The sequence below is a fragment of the Protopterus annectens genome, chromosome 16.part0 (assembly GCF_019279795.1).
Source record: "Protopterus annectens isolate FY-2018-M chromosome 16.part0, PAN1.0, whole genome shotgun sequence".
NCBI lineage: Eukaryota > Metazoa > Chordata > Ceratodontiformes > Protopteridae > Protopterus > Protopterus annectens.
Window position 1 is genome coordinate 590627669 of NC_056750.1, and position 25514 is coordinate 590653182.

General features: G+C 41.9%; 1 protein-coding gene across 2 annotated transcripts in view; it reads left to right on the plus strand.

Moving 5' to 3' along the window:
• The window catches only part of DPP7 (dipeptidyl peptidase 7), a 2619404-nt gene that overhangs the window by 632667 nt on the left and 1961223 nt on the right, over window positions 1-25514 (plus strand). For both annotated transcript variants that reach the window (XM_044058506.1, XM_044058507.1), the window contains exon 4: window positions 9283-9418. In XM_044058506.1, the coding sequence (XP_043914441.1) occupies window positions 9283-9418 (136 nt within the window). The remainder of the gene's footprint in view (window positions 1-9282; window positions 9419-25514) is intronic.

Sequence of the window (25514 nt, forward strand, 5' to 3'; positions counted from 1 at the left end):
AGTATACTCAGCAATGAATCTGTAAATTTCACTTAGAAAAGAATGCACAGCTGCCCTAAGCTGCAGACATCTCAACTCCACTGGACATTTGCCAGTGGAAAATAAACAAGCTAATGTCTTTGCAGTTGTAAGAAACTTAATATTTTTGTTGTTTTCATCATTTTGTCTTATTTTTAAAACCTATTTGCTTATAAGAACAGCTGTTTACAGTTTAAGCCAAAGGCAGTTGTATAGGCATTTGCTCTTGCAAAATAAGACAAAATGTCCTAACTCTACATATGATATAATCAATACACTTTTACACCCCACCCCTAACCCAGCAGCCCAAAATCACAAAATATGTACATTAAACTTGCTTTCGTTAAGAGTTTTTTCTCTTGTTATGCTGCATAACTTTTATTTCCTACAACTAAAAAGTACTTTTTACTTTAATACCTTTAACAGTTTACCTTTATAAAACCAAATCACAGTGGTGCCATTGCTCATATGAGCGAATCTTAGCCACGAAAGTCAGAACAGCGACAATTCCATATGTTCGAAAATCAGCAAATCGAAAAGCAGATTTGCAGATTTTCGAACATAACTATTGAAGGAAAAAAACAAATGAAGTGTAAAGCAGGGGGGCAAGCCCCCCTGCACCCCCACACCACCCCTACTTTAATATTCTAACTCTGAGATCGCAGTATAGTGGGGAGAGGGACCATTTTCCGATCCCCACTATAGTGCAATCTGCCCCACAATGTCGAATGTGCAATGAGCGAATGTCACTGTGCATTCGCTCATTGCACATGCAAACCTTTTTCCGTTCGGTCTTTGCAAATGGCCTTTTGGACAATTGCTGTTCACCCATGTGCAATACGCACACATGAAGGTACACCATCTTTAACACATGCAACAGTCTCTGAAAAGACCACTTTTTAAAGTACCCCTGACTGCACACTACACAAAACTGTTTTACTGTATATAACATGCAATTTATATCATGAAATGTTTTATACAAATACTAATTGTTTTACTTAGTTTTGCCCTTTTTAGTGTCCTCCTAATCATTAATGATATAAAGCAGGATTTACATTTTGCAGTCCACCCACAAGTTTAACAAAGTCAACAAAAGTCCAGTCTTTTTCAGCCACTTTTTCTTGCAAATCCATATTTCAAAAATGCTATGAGATGCCTTATAGTATACAATTTCTAATTTCAGAGATGCTGGTGGTTTTCCTGTTCATCTCCATCTCCCAACACCAGACTCTGGTTCAAATTCAAGGTACTGCTGATTCTTCCAGTTAACTCCTGTTCTTTTTTCTGTCTGTCAAGCTTTTCCTTTGGAACACTGGAAAAGGTTTCACTGATGGTCTCTCTATTAACCTTACCATGAGAAGAGTGAAAAGCAGAGTCCCCTTCTGTTTGCTGACTCACTTTTTTTGATAAATAAACTTTATTTCCTCTGTAGCCTGTTCTGCTTCAAACAATGGCTTTGATCTTCCAGGAAAAAACTTTCTGAAGATAGCTGGATACAGAAGTTTGAATCTTTCACCTGCCTCTCAATATTCCCTAATTACTAGAGTAAATTTGCCTCTCTTCTGCCTGGTGTACAGTGAATAATTATTTTCCGCAAACTCTTCAGTCTCTAATTTGTAATACTATGTCGCTCTGTCACAGTATTGTCAGGATTTACTCCTTCTGCTCGTATGATTGCATCTTTACTAATAATAGGTTTTGGTTGCTTTCTCATAGCCAGGTTTGGACCATACACTTGATGTGACTTTCAGTTTACAAATTCTGCAGTGAAACACCAGTCCAGTTGTTTTTGTGCTTTTGTAACATTAGTGCAGTGTTTTCCTTCCAGTTTCTCTGGTACAGCAGAAAATCTCAGGTTTTCTCTACGCACTCCATCTTCTCACTCTAGTATTTTTTTTAAACAGTTCTTCTTGAGAAACCTCATTCAGCCAGCTTTTAACTCTTGTCATCTGATTTTTTGCAGTTTTTGTATCAGTTCGTCTGAATGGCTAATTAAAGCTTCTATTTTTTTAGCGTTTTGTTTGAATTTATATATTCCTTCAGTGTTTCATTTATTTTAATCCCCTTGGAGTGCATTTGTTTTTTCCCCTCTGAATTGCTAAAAGCCATCTCTTGAACCCAAGCAGAAGCTCAAACTGCTTTTTGCTGACCAGCTGCAGAATCCTTCCCAGCCATTTTTTTCTCTCTACCTTTTCTGGTTGATTTTCTTTTAGGTTTTCCAAATTCCGTCTTTGCTGGCATACAGGCAGTGTATTTTCTAGTCTGTAACTGAATTTTACCAAAAAAAAAAAAACAATTTTCAGTGGTACTTTTTTTTTTCACAGTTTCTGTTTTTGCACTGGTAGAGCTGAGGTTCAGCTGCTGATCAGTGTGCAGCCACCTCTTTTTGTTGGTAGCTTTAAACTCTGTACTAGAAGGGTGTCTGCAGTACAGGCCCTTCTAGTAGAAGGCTATCTGCATTACAGGCCCATGTGTGTATTCAGCATTTCTTTGTTTCACACAAGGACATGGCAATGTACGAGAACCAACCTCTCATTCTTGCTAGTGGGAGTTTTTGAATTGACCTTAAACCAAAAATTTCTGTATAATGAAGAAGTGATGCAAAATTATGTGGATGAATTGTTTGCAGTACATTTTTCAAATAAATGGTAGGAGTACTAATTGTTTATAGTATGCAGATGATATTGTCCTGTCCTGAAGATTTTAGAGTAGGTAGTAGATAATTCATAGGTTCATAGGAGGTTACTACGCTAATGGACCAAGGGCCTTTACAAGCATAGTTGTGTAAAAACCCGAGTACTCTTATTGACCATAGCTAAATGGTCATTGTTAGAGCGATTCTATGATCAGCACAGACTGCAGACTGCCCCTACCCATGAGGGACATAGGTGCCACCCCTGGGGTGAATTTACGTTCACCCATCCAGTTGTCAGGGTTGCTCTTAAACAGGGTCATTGAGGAGCTCTGCTTCACATGGAGCGGGAGTTTATTCCAGAGAAGTGTCAATTGCTGGGAGATGTAGCTCTCTCTGTCCAACATGTTCTGTTAATGTCGCAGGGTAGGTTGAGATCCCTAGAGTAAGTTATTTGTGTCCCATTTGATTTGTGAATGTGCAGCATTTCCATTAGGGCAGAGTCAGAGACTGCTCTGTAGGCCAGGCACAGGTCACCTCTCAACAGTCTGTATGATACAGAGTACAGTGACAGGGCTTTCAGTCTTTTCATGTAGGTCATGTTTTGGAGGCCCTGGATTCTCTTGGTTAGAAACCTCTGTGGTCTCTACAGTTGCTGCAGGTGTTTGCTAAGGTACATACAGAAGGGAGCATTGCACCCAGTTAGTGGTCTGATATGGGTCGAGTACAGCGAAGTTGTAACCTCCTTAGTCTTGGATGCAATGCCCTTATTTATGAGACGCACACTGTAGAAGGCTTTTTTTTTCCACTATGGATGCACGATGATCGAAATTTAGATTGCTATCAACCTGTGTTCCCAAGTTTTGCACCACTGGGTTTGAGCTTGGGGGGGGGGGGGGTGCTATCTGTATCATACTTAGCAGGGGCTGCTTCTTTGCTGAAGGGGATAATAAGGCATTTTTTTTGCGTTAAATTTTAGTCCTTGACTTTGACACCAATCATTTGTCTGAGTCAGCCCCTTCTGTAATATGTTAACATCGTTGGCGAACTCTGATTGTGCCCAGTTTACAGTCATCTGCAAACGTATTGGGCCACAGGCCATCAATATTCGCCTGGATTTCATAGAAATAGATTCCAAACAGTAGAGGGCCAGCATGGATCCTTATGGTATCTCACTGGTAATTGGTTTACAGGTGGAGGTTATATTCCCCAACTTTGACGGTGTGCATTCTGTCAGTGAGCCAGTTGGCTACCCATCTAGTAATGTATGGGTTAAGCCCCAGCTGGGAGAGTTTCTCAATGATACCTGAGTGGGAGATTGTGTCAGAAGCTTTGGCTCGAGATAGGCGGTATGTGCTGCTTTTTCCTCATCCAGGGCTTTGGTGACATTCTCAAACAAGTCCACCAGGTTCAGTCAGCAAGATCTACCCTTGACAAAGCCAAACTGGGTTGGGTCAAGAGTTTGAAGGTCGCCTTTGTCCCTGTGGATAAGGTCTATGTTGATTCTTTCCATGGCCTTGCAGATAAGGCTGGTGAGGCTTATGAGTCGATAGTTCCCAGGGTCAGTTGATGGACCCCATTTGTGCAATGGGATTATTGTTCTGTTCTCCACTCTGCTGGAACAAAGCCTGTGCTCAAGCTATGGTTAGAGAGTGCTGAGTGGTTCCACTAGGTCTTATTTTAAATTGTTTAGTGAGCAGCCTGGGATGTTATCTGGTCCCATAGAGGCTGTGCTTTTGGCCTTAAAAAGTGCTTGTATGACCTGTTCTTTGGCAATACTCTGTAGAGGACTGGTGTCAGGAATGCTTTTGGGGTATATCTGGTGGAGATGGGGGGGCTGAAGTTATTGCCAGTTCTGTTAGCAGGTTGGCATTTTCCTCAGGTTCAATGTGAGTAGTACCATCCACTATAAGTTCGGCATACAACTGGGCATTCTCTTTTAGGTTTTGGACTTAGCTAAAGAATGTTTTATGCTCTCTTTAGCTAGGGTTTCTAATTTAGTCTCATAACTAACCTTAGAGGACTTGCAAGATATCTGATTTGCTTGTTCAAGGTGTGGAGGATATTCTTCCTCTGAGTACGTTCCTTCCTGTTCTTTGATGTCACTTTCTTTCTTTTGTTGTATACTTATTTATACTTACAGTCCACCAGAGTGGCTTGTTTTTTCTGGAGCATCTGCTTTTGTTCCTGTTAGGTAGGTACAGCTGAGTCAGTACATTTGTTTAATGGCTGTCTAGGGCATTTGTGTACTCTTCTGCATAGGAGTTATTGTTGGCTATGATGGCAGGGGCTGTGAAACTTTTTATACCATCGCTTAGTAGGAAGTAGTTTGCTTTGGAGACATTTTTCAGTTTTTTTTTGCTCCTGTGGGGGTGTCAGATTTGATCCTTACTTCAGATGAGACGCATTATGGTCTCAGCTTACCTGGGAGGGCAGCACACAGGGGTAGTGCAGTGACCCTCCCATATTAGTGAGCACTAGGTCCAGGACATTTGATTCCCTTGTGGGAATGCAGACTAAACTTTCCAGTGCATTTGAATTAAAGTCCAGCACACACTAGCGATCCTGTTTGTGCTCATGTAAGTTTTAAAATCGATGAAAGGAAAGTTGAAATCTCCCATGACCAAGGTGCTTGGCTGTATACTGAGTGACTGTAGCAAGTCCAAGTATGCAGTGTGCTTCTCCTGGTTCATAGTGGGGACCTGTAGCTAGCGATGATGTGGAAGGGTATTTTACCTATAATCATTTGGACCAGGAGTGGCTCGAGAGAGTCACTGTTTCACCAGTCTCGAGGTGTATTTGGATTTAATGAAGATGAATACACCTCTCCACCTTTGATTCTTTCACGCTTGTTTTGGGATCTGAACATGTGAAAGGCATTGTAGCTGGCTGGGGTGCTCTCTGTGGCTTTGAACCAACTCTCAGTGACTGCACAGATGTCAGCATCTTCCAAGGTGGTGAGGAGTTCTTCCAGGGAGTGCAGTTTACTGTTTAAGCTCCTAGCATTATGCAGCATGACGTTGAGTTTGTTTTTAGTGGATTTCTTTATGTTGGAAGTTTTGTTTGGACATTGCCTAAACAAGGCACTATGGGGGATGCAAGCATCTTTGCCAGTATCTGAAAGCCATGAGGAGACAGGTGAAGGCCATCTCTGACAAAGCAGTGTGGACCTTCAAGCATGTCTTCCCAGGCTGTCTGATTCTGGATCCCCCTTGAGAGACCCAAGAAGCAAATCCAGTTATTGAACACTTAACATTTTTTTCTGTATTTTCGCATCATCTTAGGTAAAGGTAGAATGCTGCTTAGGGCTAGGCACATACCTGCCTGGGCCACACAATCTGAGAGTTCACTCATGGCTGTCTTCATGTAGTCCAGAGAGGTACGTCTCAAGTTGTTCAGTCCAACATTGAATCACCTGTGACGAGAACATTAGGTTTTGAGGTGTTTTGCCTTAGGGGCTTAATTGTTGAGACATTGATATGTGTGTTACGTGTATTGGTGGATCATGTTGGTGTACCAGACCAGTATGTGTGTCTTGTTTGCACTTGAGAGGTCTCTGATCTTTAGTTAGTGTGCTGACAACCTGTTGGAATTCTTGTTTATTGTTGTGTGAGAGGACTGATACTAATTTCATGGTATAGTTGCATCTCTCGCATACTGTATTTGTTTGTTTTAGGAGCAAGTGGTTGTCGGTGTACATGAGGCACTTGCTACATTGCCACAAGATGCCCATGTCAATCAGGCTGGCTGGAGAAAGTGGGAAGCTGTCCTTCCATTATGGCAGGTATACATTATAGTAACTAGTGGGGATGGACTAGATGGACCAGGATTTGCTGCATGTCTAACAAACTGCTGTTTTGTAAAGGGCTAGGGGTGCAGACAGCGTCAGTGCCTCAGAATGTGCAGCTGAGTTGCTCTCAAGGCAGCAGTGGGCAACTGCATTGCACACAGGCAGTAGGGTTAAGGTGGTTTCTCTAGCAGATATCTAGGGAAAACTGTTTCTAAGCATTTGCATTTAAACATGGCAGTGCTAAACACCGTTGCATGATGCACAAAACCAGAGCTTAAATACAAGCGAAGTTAAACGTTTTTAAAGAAAACTAACCAATGGGAGAGCCCAGTACTGAGCCTTTTTCCAGTAATCCCTGATTCTGATGGGTTCTGACCAACACACTTCTGCTACAAGGGTGCAGGGAGGCCCTCTTTATGTAAGATGGCTGATTTTAGTGCTTCAGTCAAACCAAACAGTCTCAATTCAGCAAGTCTGAATCTAAACTATGCTAAGAAATGCAGAAGTATTAAATATTTAAAGTAAAGAATAAAAACAGTCAAAGCAGTAAAAACAGCAGAAATTAAGCAAAATTGCATTTCAAAAAGTGCAATGCAACCTTAAATATACTTTTTTGTTAAAAACAGTGGATGGCTTGGATTTAATTCACATTCAATCCAGATTTCTGGCTAAGGTCGCGAAACTCTGAGCAGCCCTACCAAACTGAGGTGAAGTCTCAAGAGAGGCTGCCCTTGAAAGAAGTACTGTGAAAAACAAAAATATGGCAATAACTTGGACAAAGATAAAATCTTCCCACAAATGTTGTCATGGAATTCATCTTGGAGCAAGTGACTTCTTTTATACACCTAGATTTTGGTGTAAACCAAAACATTTTACTGTAGCAAGAAAATTTTGGCCAGGTTAGATGTGGCTAGATTGAACATCAGTTAGTTCATTCAGCTTTGGAAAGATCACAGTCTAAAGAAAGGGATCCCCTTCAGATGGTCGAACTTTTAAAAGCTTGACTTTCATATGGCCGAGACCATATGATCGAACTTTTTAAAGTTTGAAAGGTTTGAATGAGGATCTCCATAGAGTGCGGAACTGGAAGATTTCCCTTTACCGCAATGTAGTGCGATCTTGGGGTTGGTATATTTAAATAGCGAGGGGGTGTGGGGGGGTGCGGGGGGGGCTTGCCCCCCTGCTAGGACTGTTTAATTTTTTTTTTTTTTTTTTTTCACATTTTCGAACATTCAAATGTTCGATCATATGGCCTCGGCCATATGAAAGTCAAACATTTGGATGTTCGATTTATGTGAAGTAGACCCAAAGAAAGATACCAAGCTGAGACTGCTCAAAACATTAGCCTTGTCCAGTTGCAGTGTATGGGTGTGAGAGTAAGCACTCAAGAAGGTGGACTTCAAAAATATAGAGGCCTTTGAGATGCACTTCAGAAATATAGAAGCCTTTGAGATGCGTGGGTATTTCAACAGTTTGAGGGCTACGTAGACAGAAAATTGTTTAAGTTAATCGATCCTGAGTGCTACGTGAGTGTGACAAAAATATCTTAATTTCTGTCAAGCATGATAGAAGGAAAGAAGGAAAACTCTGTTATTTTAACAATGCAAATTTACAGGAAAAAGCTTGAGAGTGACAGAAAGGAAAGTGAACAGATGTTAAAGAATGGACTGGAATGTCACTGGTGGATTGCAGTGTAGTAGCACGAGATAGAAAAAGTTGGATGAATATCGTTCCTTGTACTTTGATGAACTCTGACCCTCAGAACTGAGGAAGGATAAAGTCTGTCAAACAATTCTACTCCCTTGTTTTACCCTAATCCTCAAAATAAGGGAGAAGTCTGTATTGCTTAGATGTAGACAGACAACTCAGATTTAGTTTGGGTAGAATTAAAGATTTAAGAAAAGCAAATCAACTTTGTCTTTTATGATGAGAAGAAAAAGGAACAGCTAGTGTCCAGATGGTTTTCTTTTTCCATTCAACTGTTATTCTTGCTGTAACAAGACCCTTCCAAAATGCAAAGGCTCATTCTGCTTGGGCAGTTACTACCTCAGGAGCATTTTTGAAAGATGTAGACACCAGATCTATCCTGGAAGCTGACACTTGGTCCTCTGTTCATACATTTATCAAACATTATAAACTGGGTAATTTTTGTAGAGCCAGAACTATATTTGTCAAAGTTCTGCAGAGCATCCTGGACTCTGGTTTAACTCACTCCACCTGTACTGCTTTAACTTTGGGAATGGTCTCATTTATGAAGAATACACACACTGCTCTTAAGAGAAACATAGTACAGTTGTTTAGGTAACTTACCAAAATGGTAGATGTTTGAATAGATTATTGTTGGAGTACATATGCACTGTTTCCGTCTCCCTTGGTTTTCTCTTTCCTTGGCTGCAGTTGGCGTATCCTTTCTCGTTTTGTTTTCCCACCCTGTATTTTTTTTTCCAGGACTTGATTTAGAGCTCTAGGCTTCAGCCTCCTACTTAAGGCACAGGAAAGCTCTTGTCATTTTGTCACATATGTATGCATTTCCCTCACTTGTAATAGCATGTCATGTTTTGCTAAGGGCAGATTTACTGCTTGTGAGGAAGGACCCTGAGCTTTGTAGAGTGGCTGGACCTATAGGTACCTTGGAGGATAAGACCCATTTGAGAGGAATAATGTGCTATTTGAACATCTGCCATTATGGTTAAGTAACTTGCAAAACTATATACTCTTTTTTACAGACTTTGTTATATGGTGCAAATTGATTATTTCTTACTCCAGTAAAATTGCTGTAGTTAATTACCAGTGCAAGTCAGCATCATATGCTGACAGATGTTTGTCTTTTTTTCTATTCCAGCTATGGAGGAATGCTGAGTGCCTTCATGAGAATACGGTATCCTAACATAGTAGCAGGGGCTTTAGCAGCTAGTGCCCCTGTATTGTCAACTGCTGGTCTAGGAGACTCCACTCAGTTTTTCAAGGATGTCACACAGGTGAGTGCAGATGTTTTATTTGCTCCCAGTGTTTATTTACAGAATAACTGGACTGATCACAAAATAATCTGTTTCAGACTTGCCACTGGGAAGTACTAAAAGTTACAGAAACCACACAAGCAAGAGATTGCATGCATCAGTGGAAAAGCATATTTGTGCATGACTAAGAATTGCAGGTGTAAGTAAAGGAATTTAAACTGTAGTCTTATTTAGCAAGATATTAACAGTAATTTCCAGACACAAGAGAGTTAAAGCCTCATTAAGCAAATACCTGCATTATTGTACTATTGCTCGGTTCACTCAGCATTTTTAACAGAGAACTGGAGATGCAGGAGGAGAGAGAAATGAGTACCACAAATTGTGTTTGAGAGCTAGTATGATACACACAACATTCACAAATGTTTTTGATTTTGTAATAGCAGCATATTATGAAGAAACCATATCTCATTAAAAGAAAGAAAGATAACATTTATACCATCTGCATTCTAATACCGGGGCAGTGTATCCCAGGATGATGTTCTAAGGAAAGTGAATGTTTTGCCTCTTAACACAAGATGTAGGACAGTGCAGAATTAGATCATTATTAGAAAACAAGGCCTTAAGTTATGGAGAAGAGAAGCAGATTTTAGAGAGGAGGCGAGGATAGGGCAATAAAAGAGAGATAAAAATGTGAAAGTTAAGAAAGAGAATGAAAACGTCAGCCCTGTATTTTAATGGAAGCCAATTGACATATTTTAGATTGAAGCAGTAATGCTCAAACTGAGAAGAAAGGAGAATAGACTTATAATTTGTAGTCTGACAGCAGCAGAAGTGATGCCTGGCTTAGTGGTATAGAGTCCTGCAATGGCCTGAGGGCAGTTAGTTCACTTTCTGGAAGAGCTGGTCAGGAGATGAGAGCAGCCAATGCCAGTTCACTCGTCATAGGAGAAATAGAGGTGGTCCGGCTTCCTACAATACTGACACATACGGGTGAGAGAAGTGCATTGTAGGTAGCAGATGAGTTAGGGTGTACACTTGTCCCTGTCAAACCATATTTATGTGGTAGCTTTCAGATGCACAAAAGAAAGCAACAAAAGCAACCAAAGGAGTAGTCCATGCAGGATTTATTCAATGAAGTGCTTTTCGTCCGCTTAGTAACCAGGACTACTTCAGATAAAAATGTCTAAAAACATCCCTACTTAAGTACAACTTCAAAAAAGTCACATGATCAAAGTAGGGTAATAGCTACACACTTCCCTCCAAACATTTAACCCTCTGTGTGCTTGAAAACATTTAAAATTACTTCAACTAGAAATAATAAAAAATTCAAAATACATAGCAGCAGAACAACAAAATTCTTGTGACAGCACTATAACAAGTTAAAGTGTTACCTTCACTCTTTTTTTGTATATGTAGGCAAATATGTACCCTTTATCTTAAACTCTTTAGTTTTAAAAGACATAAAATAGAACACATCTTCTTTAATCCTGGGTAGCAACAAGCATTTAAATGAATTTGCCACATCAATTCAAGTGTTTGTAATAATAAAGAAGTGGGTCCAGCCCCCTGATGTCCAGAATAACTTGGTCAATGGCCCTGAATTTAAAAGTATGTGTTTGATTAGAGGATGTGTGCCTAGCTAAGGCATTTCAAGTTTGCCCCTGTTCATGCTATAAATGTGTTCATAGACACGTTCTTTCAACTTGAGGTCTGTCTTGCCGATGTAGAAAGCTGGGCAAGATTGACACTGGGCTTAGGTACACAATCATCCTAGAGTTAGTTAACTTTTTTAGTTATAATAAAGATTTGGCTTATATCCATGTATTTGCAAAACCTATACATTTCACACTTATACATGCCTGATAGTCTTACTGAACAATGGTTGCTGTTTTCCAACAAATTCTTCAGGTTGCACCCCTCCTAAAAACCACTGAGGGACGCTCCCCTAACTTGTTTAACAGGTCGTGGTCACCCGCCAACAAGTTTCAATTTTTGTTTAGAATGTTTTTGATGTCTAATGCAGCTATAATAATAGTTACGGTGAAACTCAATGAGAACTTATTGTTCGTAGTGTGGCAAACTACATTGGTATTGCCATCACTTTGATTTAACTCAACCTGTGTATCACTGTGCACTCTATTACTACTCAGTAGTGTTTTATAAAAACCTCTCTTTCTTTTAGATAGTACTTATTCAGTTAACTCCTGAATCAGTGAATCAGGGTAACCCCTCCTGAGGAACATACCCCTCAATATTGAACATTCTTCCACAAATTCTTCCTCAACTGAAACCATCCTTGCTGCTCTCACAAGTTAGCCTTTAATAACTGACCATTTCTGATGGAACTGGTGTGAGCTGGTATAATGCAAGAAGGTATTTGAGTAGGCACTTTTCCTGTAAATCTTAGATAAGTTTCCCATGGATTCTATCTTTCCTCAGGTCAGTGTCTTAAGTACGCCTCGTTGTCTTGGTGAAAAGTATAAGTAAATTGAAAAAAACTAGTTGTGTTGTTGAAATACCTAACTAATTCTAAAGCACCACTTTCGTCTCCTTTAAGGATGATAAAAATGCCATCCAGGAAATGCATGTAAAAATAAATCTGTTCATTAATCTGTGTTCTTTGTAATGTATTCTAACTCCCAGTAAGCCATGACCAAGTTGGCAAAGCTTGCTCCACAAGGTGAACGCATAGCCATTCCAATTTTTTATAAATAGATTTCATTATCAAAAATGATGTAATTGTTAGTCAAGATAATATCAAAGTATCAACTAACGTGACTTCTGTTTGGGTGCACCCCTCAATCTCAAAATATATGAGACCCATTTGATACCTTCTACATGTGGAATTGACGTGTATAAATCCTTAACATCAATTGTTAGAAAGTTATGCTCTCCTTTAAATTCTAGTTCATTCAGTCTAGACAAAAAAGACCAAGATTCTTTACAAATATGTGGTTCTTGGCCAATGTATTTTTTCAGAATAGTGTCTACAACGTTAGCACTAGAGTAAGTAATAGATTGCCTGGCATCCACTAATGGCCTCATAGGCGGGTTGACTAGACTTTTGTGGATTTTTGAGATGCCAGACAGAGTAGGTGTTCTAGGGGCTAACAATGTTAGGTAGTTGTGAAGGTTCACACCTGTAGTTGCTTCAGTAAATAAGTCATTGAAGTATGACTTAATATGTCTGTATGCTGTATTAAGTTCATTTAAACTAACTTTGTCATAAGTCTCAGTCATTAATACCTGTTTCATTTTCTGCATACACATATTCAAATCCATTAGTTCTAGCCCACCCCCCCATGTCTGGTTTCATCATCCTGTGAGTTGACATAAATCATTTAAGGCTGCCTATTCAGATCTTGACACATTATAATTATTTCTGTGTATTGTTTGTTACTCCCCTTATCAAGTGATCTGATGTCCAAGTCACACATTCAAACAAAGCAATCAATGGGTGTGCAGGTGGGTTAAATGTACTGTGAATCTTAAAAGCAGAATCAGGAAAGTCATTATTACCAAGAAATACAACTAGATTGAGTTTCCTTATATACATTTTAAAATCCATTAAATTCTTAGTAGTGTCTGCAAAACGTGCAGAAACAAAAGTCAGTCCCTTAGCTAATAGTTCAACAAACGCAGGTTCAATCTCAAGTGTCGAATAATTATACACTTTAAAGTCAACATCTTTATTTGTAATAGTACAATTATCTCTCTCTACTAAAAAAATTGTCAGAGAAAATTGTTACCTCCTCAGTTTGTTTGCTCCCCGCGAATTGTAATGGAGGTGTTGGTTCTGGTGACCTGGGTTGTGGTTGGTAGTTCTGGGACTCTGAAGATTTTGAACATACTCCTGATTAGTTGTGGGTGTTTGTTGGTGAAGATTGTTCACATTAGTATTATCGTTGTTATTCCAGTTGTCGTTTAAGTTGTTTCTAGTGGCCTCTCGCTCCTTCTCACTTGTTCAGAGCTGTTCTGTCTCGCACCTGTCGTTATGTCCATAGTGCTCGCATTACTTCGATTATGAGGATGTGCACAAGATCCTCTAATCTGATTCCACCCTTGAGAAAGGGGTGGTTTTAGGATACACGTTATTATAAACTAAGCGATCCCTATGCAATTTCTTGACCTTAGTGGCTTTAAGTTTATTAATATGTTGGTTAATACTTGAAAACATCCTGTTGTATTCTAACTTATAGTGATCAAAGTTAGAGTCCGCTTTAATAGTATTATCTAACACCATGAACTCGTTGGCCAAGTTGTCAGCCATGAGTTGATAATGTTTGGACATAAGAACAATAAGTTCTTGCCCATGTTTGTCAAACAACTTAATTAGGTCCTGATGGAACAGGGAACCAGCTGCCAAGCTGGTTGGATATTGCCATGTTTGCAGCCCCTTAGGGACCATTCCTTCTCTATTGCACTCATGTAAGTCGGTGATTTCCAGTTGCAATTTTTTTTATTACCTACTCTAATACCTTCTTGCATTATACACTCTCACACCTATTCCATCAGAAATGGTCAGTTATTAAAGCACAACTTGTAAGAGCAGCAAGGATGGTTTCAGTAGTGGAAGAATTTGTGGAAGTATGTTCAATATTGAGGGTTATGTTCCCTCAGGAGGGGTCACCCTGATTCACTGATTGTCCTTCAGTTAACTCCTCAATCTAAAAGTAGTAGAGTGCACAGTGACACACATGTTGAGTTAAATCAAAGTGATGGCAATACCAATATAATTTGGCACACTACGAACACTATCAAGTTCTCATTGAGTTTCATCATAACTTTTAGTATAGATGCATTAGACATCAAAAACATTCTAAACAGGGAGGCGGAGCCTAGATGGCCAACTGAGAGCAGTGAATTTTGAGACCTCCATAAACTAGTATAATAATATAGGACAATTTTATTATTTTCTAGTTTAAAACATCAGAAATCTGTAGATGAATGACTAAACTATAGAAGTATCAATTTTGGTGAAGATGTACAGAAATTTTCCTGTCAAGTAACTTGGAGATGCATTGAGTCACTGAATATGAACAACTCAAGGAATTCTCATCCAGATGCTGCTTTGAAAAAAGAACTGCAATTGATAACATCTACCTTACAGGAACTATCTTTGAAGATGAATGGCTTTAAAAATGACTTGGAAAACCTCAAATTAAATTCTCAAAAACAGACTGATAATTTTAAGGAACTATTACAGCAACACCATACAAAAATAGAGACTTCTCTAAATGACATTGAAGGGAGACTCAGAGGAGGAATTCCAAAAAGAACTTCTTAAACAGAATACATGGCTGCTTAACAAGATAGATGACTTAGAAAACAGGGAAAGGAGAAACAACATAAGGATCTTTGGTCTCCCTGCAAACAGTGACGTTGAAGACATTATTTCATTCTTAACCTGGATTCCTGAATTTTTAGACTTGAAAGAGGGACTTTCATTTGGAATTCAAATGGCACATAGAGCACTGAGGAAACCTGCTTCTAACTCAACAAATACTCCGCCTAGATCCATAGTTATAAAATGTCTTATTTCTGGACAAGGAACTAATATTAAAATCTGCTTAGAGAAAATCACCCTTAAAATACAATCAAAGCCTGATAAGGTTTGACAGTGATTATTCTTCCAGAATACTAGAACAAAGAAAAAAAAAGTCTGGCCAATAATAAAACTGTTGAAACAAAACAAGATTAAAGCACAGCTGGCCTTTCCAGCCAAGATAAAAATACTTTTTGCCAATGAAATGAGAACCTTTAATGACTTAGAAGAAGCTACTATATTCATCAAAAGCAACAACATAGTGTCTATCCCAGAAGAAATGGAATGGATAGCCCCTACTCTTAAAAGAAACAAATCTTTGGACTGATGCTAGAAAGAAGAAACGACTGATTCCAAGATAGCTGTCCCAAAAAAATAATTCTTACAACTGCATCTCTCAAAGTATCAACTGATATGGTACACCACTTGTCTGTTTTTTTTTTTTTAAAAAAAGGAGGGTTTCTTAAACAACTGAGAGACAGTAATGATTTATTCAGAATGTTCAGAGAGTCCAGTAATTCACAAAGAAAGGTAGGTCAAGAAGGGTTACTATTTACATTATATATAAGCCAAACAAATCATAGAAGTTTCTATTACCCTACTTGAGCTCAATGAATACTTATCTTCATTTTTATTGATTTTAGTTATAATTTATTAACTAATTCAACAAGGTACCATTCATCAGAGTTCAGACTCAAATGTAACAAATTAACATCATATATAATAGCAGTAACAGTAGAGTGTTTTGAAAAAATGCCGTAATGGAGACTGCCACCTTCAGTTAAAGTATGATTTAGAAATGTCATGTATATACTGATTAAATAATAGTAGAAAGCTCTTAGTACAAATGTCATCATTATTCTGTCTAAATATAGTTAATATCAATTATGGTAGGTATCACAGCTACGAGTGCTGTTTGATCAATCCTGATATGGTGTGCATGAATGCAGCTGTGTCTGGCAGCTAGTACAGATGTCGTCGTTATTCTGTCTAAATGTAGTAAATATCAGTTATGGCAGGTATCCTAGCTTCGAATGATGTTTGATTAAGCCTGACATGGTGTGTGTGTGGGTGCAGCTATGTCTGGCAGCTGTTGTATGTTGCCGTTTTTGTCTCTGGGAAGCTGTGGGTTGTGGCTTGTGATCGAGGTTTACTGATGCTTGTGTATTAGGAAGAGACAATTGCTGTTTTAGTCTGGATCCAGGGGAAGGGGGTGGATAAAACTGGGATTTGGGATATTTTGGAAGAGAATAGTTTGTTTATACATCTGAGTGAGAGGTGGGAAGGCGGGAAGAATGTGTTCTATCTTGTTGTGGCGGTGTGTTGGGAGTTTTTTTTTTTGCTCTCCGTTCTTTTCCTGGCTGCTGCCTCGCAGAAAGGGAGGGAATTTAGGCTTGAAGTTGCAGTGAAGTGGTTTTCGCGAGCCTCTGGTATGCAGTACACAGACACTAACAGAAACAGACACTCTGGTTGCCATGGTGTCGGAGACAGAGTGACAATAATGCTTAAGGCTCTGAGGACCCTCCGAGATTATATATATATATATATATATATATATATATATGTGTGTGTGTGTCTACTTCATATGACCTAAATTTAATTTGACTGAAATTCATTTGACTGAGACCAAAACACTGAAAGTTCAAAAGACTGAAAACTCATTTGACTGAAACTCATAACACTGACACATTAATTAAAAGGTATATGCCCTTTTCCCCACTGTAGTGCGATCCTGGAGTTGGTATATATAGTTGGGGGTGTGGGGGCCGAAGCCCCCCACATAGTTTAGGTAAATATTGTTTTCTGCAAAGAGTTAATTGCAGTTATAAATATCCATGTGTATGGTTTAAAATGGATAAAGTATGTGGGGGGCTTCACCCCCTAACTTATATATACTAACTCCAGGATCACACTACAGTGGGGAAAAGGGCATATACCTTTTACTTTAATGTGTCAATGTTATGAGTTTCAGTCAAATGTGTTTTCAGTCTTTTGAACTTTGTCTTTTGGTCTCAGTCAAATGAATTTCAGTCAAATGAAATTTAGGTCATATGAAGTAGACCCATATATATATATATATATATATATATATATATATATATATATATATATATATATATATATATATTAAAATGGTTGGTTTAAACCACATGTACACATATTGATGGTCTCCCAACACTTCGTTTAGCTCATTAAGTTGATTCTTGATTTAAAAAAATAAATAAATAATCACAATTTTATATTTAAAATGTATTTTGGTCCAAACACATTAAGGACTTACATAAGAGTGGAAGTCTGAGTTATTGTGAAAGACTAAGAGCACTTGGTCTTGTGCAGTACCCTTTGCAGTGGTCTGGGAGGTGAGATTGCTCTGACGTGTTGGGCATATGGGGATAGCTGATTCTAGGGGTGTTTGGGGTTGCCGGGAAGTGCTGGAGAGTCATCAGATTTCCTTCATGGAAATATCTGTGGGAATGGAAGGTGTGTTGAGTTGTTCACTGGCAGAGTGGCCACTGCATGGAACAGGCTGGTAAAATGGAACAGGACAAATATTGGTTTGGATATTTTAAGAACAGCCTGGAAACGCACCACGTGAACTAGTGAATGGTATTCTGGCAAAACTGGATGGGCATTGTTGCCCGTGATTGAAATACTGATGTGTGTATGTAAGGATGGAAATATATTTTATAACAAATAAGAAACTAGAAGGGTTTCATAATTTAAAGTCTATGGACTGTGTAAACATCCTTGGAAGGAGCTAATGATAAGAATAAGCATTACAGCTTATGGTCTCTCAGATAACTAAGCAACAGCCCAAAAAAAAAACACAATAACACAATAATTATGTAATGTATGATTTTAGTAAATCTAGACATAAAATATATAATCATCATATAAGATGAAGCAGTCTGCTGAATTTAGATATTGAAGATAGGATTTAATAACATGGGCTTGTGTATAATAACACTATTGTCTTAACTTGTCATAAATGACATACACTACATTGAACATCAAGGGGAAGCATAAAGATTTTGTTATATAAGTAAATGTGCATAACAAGTCATGTAATTGCTTTAACTTGAATTGTAGTTTTTGTAACCCATCTTGACCATATATAATACTTATGGTTACCAAGATAACTAATGATCTGAAGTAGGATATTCATTTGTCTGCAACCTGTGGGTTATGGATCCGATATCGGATCCGAACCGGCATAGTTTTCCAGCTATGGATCCAAGCTCTCAGCTCCTCCCCTCACCCATAATGCCCTGCTCTACCCTCATGACCTCAGATCTTGTTTGCCGCGCTGGTAACTGGATGTGGATACATAGCTCTCAGCTAAGTAGACTATTTTCTTGTGAAAAATCAGAGAATTTTTTGTTTCTTTAACAATTTTTGTGTGGAAGTTGTAGGTTTCCTGTTATTATTGACTATTTTTAGTTTAATTTAATTTTCAGTAGTAATTTTTATTCCCTCCCCTCGCTGGTACGTAGAGTGTGTGTGAGGCCTGTGTGCTTCTTTTATTGTTTAAGTTACTTTTCTGTAACTTTAGGTTAGTTTATAGACTATGGCTGAACAGCCTAAGTCTATATTTTCAAAATGCTCCGAGTGTGGCCATAAGCTCTCACCGGCTGATGGCCACACTCGGTGTGTTAAGTGTCTTGGGGTTGAACACCTCACATCTGGTTGTTCCATTTGTGCAGGGTTCAACCCCAGGGCACTGAGGGAGCGGAGGTCCAAGCTGGTCTTGGCGGGTCTTTTACCGCCGGACTCGGCTCCGACCTCCGCTCCTTCGGGACTCCTGCGGCTGCAGTTGTTCCCCTGTGGCACCCTCCTGCTCCTGGGACTCAAACTCCCGCTAAAGGAGAGGAGAGGGATGCATCTAAGGACCGGAGGGAGAAGCACCTGGCGGGCCGAGACCTCTGTTTCGCCCCGCCAGCCAAGCGAGCTTCTCCCGGCTTCCTTGTCGGTTCGGTCTCCTCCTTCTCGGCTCCGGTCCCCTGTGTGCTTCTCACCGGGTCCTGAGGAGGAGGAGACCCGATCTCCGTCGAGGCTATCGAGGAGGCACTCCAGGCCTACCTCGGTAGCCTCTTCGAGATCTACCCATAGCCTTTCTGATGCTGATCTGGACCGGATGATGAGAAGGTTCATCCAGGCCCAGATGCAGATGGGAGTGCTCTTGCCTCCCCCTCGGGGAGCTCAACACCCTTTTAAGCCTATTGCTCCTTCTCCGACCCGCTATCCGGGTTCGGAGCAACTGGAGCCGAGCAGCCGAGCCGGGGAGGTCGGAGCCGATAGTACTTGGTACCGGATCCGACCCTGCCTCGAGTGCGTCGGACCCGATCTCGGAGCCTGGATCCGAGCCGGATCCGGGGATCAGTGCTCCTTCGGCGCCGTCTGTGTCGGAGCGCACTGTCCTTCGGATCCGAGTGCTTGGCGCCGGCTCGATCCACTCTTCGGATCCGAGGGGAGCCGATTGTCGGATCCGTTGATCGAGGTCGGCTCCCTTCGGCTTTTGATGTAGTGGAGAGGGCTCTGTTGAGGGTCTCCGGACCCCGGCACTTGCTTGGCTCCGTCCAGCTCCCGCTGCACTGGGCCAGGCTTCCACCATCCGGCCCCTGGGACAGCCCGTTTCTGTGCCCCAAGTTGCTCCCATGGAGCAAATTGCTCGTTGCGAGGACTCCTCTGACAGCCCCCAGAGGAGGCCCTCGCAAGCATACGTGCAAAAGGAGGCACATTGACTCCCCCGAGTCTCTCACTGAAGACACGGACTTGGAGGAAGGGGAAGGCTCCCCACGGTCACCCCCCGAGGATGTCTCCTTCGGAGACATCATGGAAATGCTCCGTATTAGGGGGGGGTGGTCTGCCCCCAAGTCTTCCTCGGACGAGTCCGTGTTCTTGGAGGCATTCGAAACGGGCCCGTCTACCTCTTGGGTGTCCCCCCCTGCCGACCCCCTGGTGGACCTTATTACCACCAGGGCGTGGAAGGAACCGGACACCGTGGAGCCAATTCCCAAAAGACCTGATAGGATCCTTAGCCCGCCCTCCGACAGGACCCATTGGAGTAAGGGGCCTCCTGTAGATGCCATGTTGATGGCGGCGGCCACAAAGAGGGAACTGGCTCAGGAGAGTCCCTCAGTCCACCCACCGAGCAAGGAGTCTCGGATGATGGACCGCTTGGGCAAGCGGCTGTTCAGTTCGGCGACCTTCTCGGTAAGGCGCTGAACTATTTGGCACATGTTATTCGGATGCAGCGAGACCTTATTAAGGAGTACGCTGCATCCCCCCCTGAGTCCATTTCGGAGGAGGACAGAGTTCTGCACTCCACCAAAATGGCCACTCTTAGGTCAGTCACAAATACTTCTATCGGCTACTCTCCCATGCTACGGAGGGGGCCGCTAGAGCTGCGGGGACAGGACTGGTCACTAGACGTCAGGCCTGGCTCCGCCACTGCGATTTTTCTGAGCCCTTCAAGGCGTCGTTTGCGAACGCCCCTTTGATGGTTCTGCTCTGTTTGGCAAGACCGTTCGCGAGACGTTGACCCAGAGCGAGAAGGACGGAAGACGCTGTCTGCCGTCGGAATCCACTTCTCTGCACCCCAGAGGCCCTATTCTAGGAACCAAAAGGGTCAGAAGAAGATGTGGTTCGAAGTCGCAGCAGTCCCAGCCTGCTCCGGACAACCAGTCCTTCCGTGGCAGAGGAGGACAGGGAGGACGCCGCCCTAGAGGCAGAGGGGCTCCCAGAAACTTCGGGTCCAGGGAACCTTTCTCTGAACGGCCCGCGCAGCAACCCTGAGGGTTGCCCGACTGCTCTACTCTGGAGGCAGTCGGGGACGTTCGGGGCACCTAGCGGCATGGGAGTCCATAACATCGGACCGCTGGGTTCTCCAAATCATATCCAGGGATATCGCATTCCTTTCCTTCACCTTCCAAAGATGAAGTCCCTCCCAGACGTACCACCCGGTCAAAGGGAGGCCGCTTTGGCAGAAATTGGCCATCTGCTAGAGAAAAGAGCCATCCAGCCCGTTCCCCCAGACCAGATCGGATCAGGGTTCTACTCCAGATTCTTTTTAGTGCCAAAAGACGGGGAACTAAGACCAATCCTAGACCTCTCTCTCTTGAATCTGGCAGTCCCCAAAGAAAAATTCGAATGGTCACTCTACAATCTATTCTCCCCCTTCTGGGAGAAGGCCACTGGATGTGCTCGATAGATCTCAAGGACGCGTACTACCACATCCTAATGGACAGGCGCTCCAGGAGGTTTCTCCGCTTCGGCTGGGAGCCAGTCACTACCAGTTCGGGTCCTTCCCTTTGGTCTCACCACAGCCCCCAGGGTGTTTACCAAAGTACTAGCAGTGGTAGCGGCCCACCTGAGGCTTCAGGGGTGCAGGTCTTTCCCTACCTGGACGACTGGCTCCTTACCGCCCAACAAGGCATCTACTTCTCTCGGCGAGACTCCTTTCTCCATCTTGCTCCATTTCTGGGCATCACAATAAATACAAACAAGTCCAACCTGGCACCCACTCAGCTCTTAGATTTCATAGGGGCCAGACTAGACACAAGGAGTTCTGAGCCTTCCTCACTGCGGACAGAGTTCTAAATCTGCAGCTCCAGGTGCGGGCCATTCTCCATTCATGTTCTGTTCCAGCGGAGTTGGTCCTGAGGGCTCTAGGGTCCATGGCCGTCGATAGCACTTCTTCCTCTTGCCAGGCTCAATATGCATTCTACAGTGGACGCTCTTAGTACAGTGGTCATACCTTGCTCTCCCATGCATCATCCCATAGCGATCAGCAAGGCTTGCAAGCGGTCCCTCTTGTGGTGGCTCCACTCCCGGATCTCCACGAGGTCGCCCATTTTGTGCTTCTCCCCTCTCGCCACGGTGACCACGGACGCCTCCCGCCTCGGGTGGGGGCACTGGGCCGGACAGTCCAAGGCACGTGGAGCGATTCAGAGACCTTACTGCATATCAATGTTCTAGAGATGAGAGCAGTGCTCTTAGCGTTGCTAGCACTTCAGGACTTTCTTCCCTTGGGAACAATTGCGATTCAATCGGACAATATGTCTGTTGTCTGGTACATCAACAAGCAAGGGGAACAAGGTCTTACCCTCTTTGTCGAGAGGCCATGAGAGTTTGGGAATGGGCAATCTCCACCAATCGCTTTCTCATAGCAACGCACATTCGGTCGGTCCAACATCCTAGCGGACAAGCTCAGTCGCACCATTCTGACCCCTTACGAGTGGTCTCTCAATTGTCAAGTAGCGAACGCATATTCGCACGGTGGGGAACCCTTCATGCGATCTTTTGCTTCTCCCTCAAACACCAAGTGCGACAGTTTTTCGCTCTAATACCTCCTCCCGGAGGTACCCCAAGTGACGCTCTGGTGCATGCTTGGCCACCCGGTCTTCTGTATGCCTATCCACCCTTGCCTCTGATGCTGCAAGTTCTTCAGTAAGCCTCTCGGGTGGGTTGCAGAATGATTCTCATTGCTCCATTCTGGCCTCGACAGATCTGGTTCCCCTTCCTAAGGTCTCACTCGGTGAATCCTCCTTGGATTCTAGATCCCATTCGGATCTGATCTCCCATCCATCCTGCATTCCTCCTCCGAACCTGGACAACCTGAAGCTGACCGCTTGGCTGCTCCAGTTCCACTCTTGATAAGGACTCCCGGTATTTCTTCACCGGTAAAGGCTATTTTGGTGGCGGCTCATAAACCATCCACTAGAAAGGTTTACCGGAGCAAATGGAAACGTTTCTCTGTGTGGGCGGAGCGGCAAGGCCTAAATCCTTTCACGGTTCCTCTCCCTGTAGTGCTTGATTTTCTAACCTCTCTCTTTAATGATGGTGCCAGCAGTTCCACAGTCAAAGTTCAACTGGCGGCAATTTCTCACTATCACATTGGTCAAGAGTCTAATCCTCTTATGTCAGCCAAATTGTGCAAAACATTTCTTAAAGGTACTTTCCTTCTCAGGCCCCTATAAAGCAAGCAGTTCCTCCTTGGGACCTTTCTTTGGTCCTACAGGCCTTGACCGCTCCCCTTCGAGCCAGCTACGGTGGATCTCAAATTCTTGTCCTACAAGACAGCCTTTTTGGTAGCCATTACTTCAGCCAAGAGAGTTTCTGAACTTCAAGCTTTATCAGCTAAACCTCCTTACTTGGTATTTCATCCGGACCGTGTCTCCCTCAGGACCAACCCGTCCTTCCTTCCTAAAATCGCTTCTGAAGCAAACATCAATCAATCCATTAACCTCCCTGTTTTCTTCCCTAAGTATGAAAACAAAGGTGAATATAAGCTACACTCACTAGATGTTCACAGGCAACTTAGATTTTATCTCAACAGGACAGCTGATCATAGGCAATCCGACCAGCTGTTTATTTCCTTTGCAAAATTCAATTTGGGCAAGCCAATTTCTAAAGTTTCTCTGTCCCGCTGGATTTCACAGTGCATTTTATTGGCTTATCAAGCGTCAGGAAGGCCCTTACCGGGGTGTTCATGCCCATTCAACCCGGTCAGTATCTACCTCGGCAGCCTTCAAGGCTAGGATTCCTCTAGATGATATTTGTGCAGCAGCCACGTGGGCTTCATCTCATACATTTATTTCTCACTATAAGTTGGATCTTGCATCTAGGGGTAGAGCATCCTTTGGCTCATGGTGCTCGGAATATCCTTCCATGATGGCCGCCCAAGATTCAGGTAGCTGGGGACTCTGTCCCACAGGTTGCAGACAAATGAATATCCTACTTCAGATTTAGAAGTTATGTACTCACCATAACGTTCCATCTGAGTAGGTGTATTCATTTGTCTGCAACCATCCCGCCCTCCTATCCCCCTGGCCTTTCAGTTTCCTGCATATTCCTTGTTACCCTTTTGAGGGTGTTGTTGCTTTGGCAAACTCGATCTGAGGTCATGAGGGTAGAGCAGGGCATTATGGGTGAGGGGAGGAGCTGAGAGCTTGGATCCATAGCTGGAAAACTATGCCGGTTCGGATCCGATATCGGATCCATAACCCACAGGTTGCAGACAAATGAATACACCTACTCAGATGGAACGTTATGGTGAGTACATAACTTCTAATTTTATACATGACATCAGACTGACAGTTAAAGAGAAACTATAGAAGCCTGAACTTGAAATGTCACAGAATGTAACAATTATATTCTGAACAAATAGTATTAAATTGACAATAGACGCTCAGTTTAATAACATGGGCTTGTGTATAATAACACTATTGAATTAGCTCGTCATAAATGACATACACTACATTGAACATCAAGGGGAAGCATGAAGATTTTCTCATATAAGTAAATGTGCATAACAAGTCATATAATTACTTTAACTTGAATTGTGGTTTTCTAACCCATCTTGACCATACATAATACTTAAGCTGTTACCAACGTAACTTAACGTTTTATACATGACATCAAACTGACAAAGTTGTTCAAGGGAAACAATAGAAGCCTGAACTAGGAATGTCACAGAATGTAACAGTCACATTCTGAACAAATAGTATTAAATTGGCAATAATCACTCATTTTAACCTTTGCTGATAATACAAAATAGAATGTTCCCATTAAAGTCTAAAAACTTTCAGTATATGCCATAAAATGGTAATTTATTAATATGGAAAGGGAACTTGTAATCATTAATCACAATAAGTGAATTTGTTTCTAACCTATAATTTCACTCATTTTATAATAGGAAATGACCGATATGAAAATCTTTGTGTAGGAAATGGGTGAAGAGGGATGCACTGATTAATGTCTGTTATTCTTAAAGTGTATTAGTTCTGGTTTAAGCACTTGGGCTTCAGGCCAGTTATTTTACATTAAGAAGGTTTGTGGTCTGCACTCTTGTGGGAGAAGAGGCTGGACTCTGCCCTTCTGAGCTGGGAATTTCTGGTTAAAGGTTTATAGTGCCTGAATATTTGAACTGTATCTTACTGAAATTGGTACACCTTGTTTGCTGTAGCATAGACTATATCCAGGCCTGCTGAATCTAGCTTTGTTTATATGCTTGTTGTTTGTTTGCTTGTTATTTCCTGAACGTTAATTCCACGTAATCACGCTTCTTAGCTTCTGTGGATCACTAGTGATATCTGCATTGCTTACTGTACTTATTTCCTTGTTTCACTTGAAAGAAAGTTACTGTTTGTCGTTTTTTGCATTTAAGTTACCTGTAACACATTGCACTTAAGTTACCTGGCACTTGCTCACTAAAGCAATTATATAAGTCAGCACTAAAAATTAAAAGCACTACACCCTCACTCCCCACTGGCCCTGGTTTTCAATTATTAAGGAATTCCCAATATTATTCTAGCATGTCCAAAGGTCAGTTGTCAGTCTCCTCTCCGGTCCAGCTGGTGAATCTGGGAATCTTGAGGCAATGTTACAACTGCCTCATGTACACAGACGACCCTCTCCTCCTCCCAACAAATTCCAACACATGTGAGAGATGCAACCATATAGCCAAACTGGAGGCTAAGCTCTCTCAACTCAGTACTGGCATAACCAGTCAGGAGGAGAAGGAAACCACACTCACTACAATTCCAGTCTCACATAGACCTACCACGACAG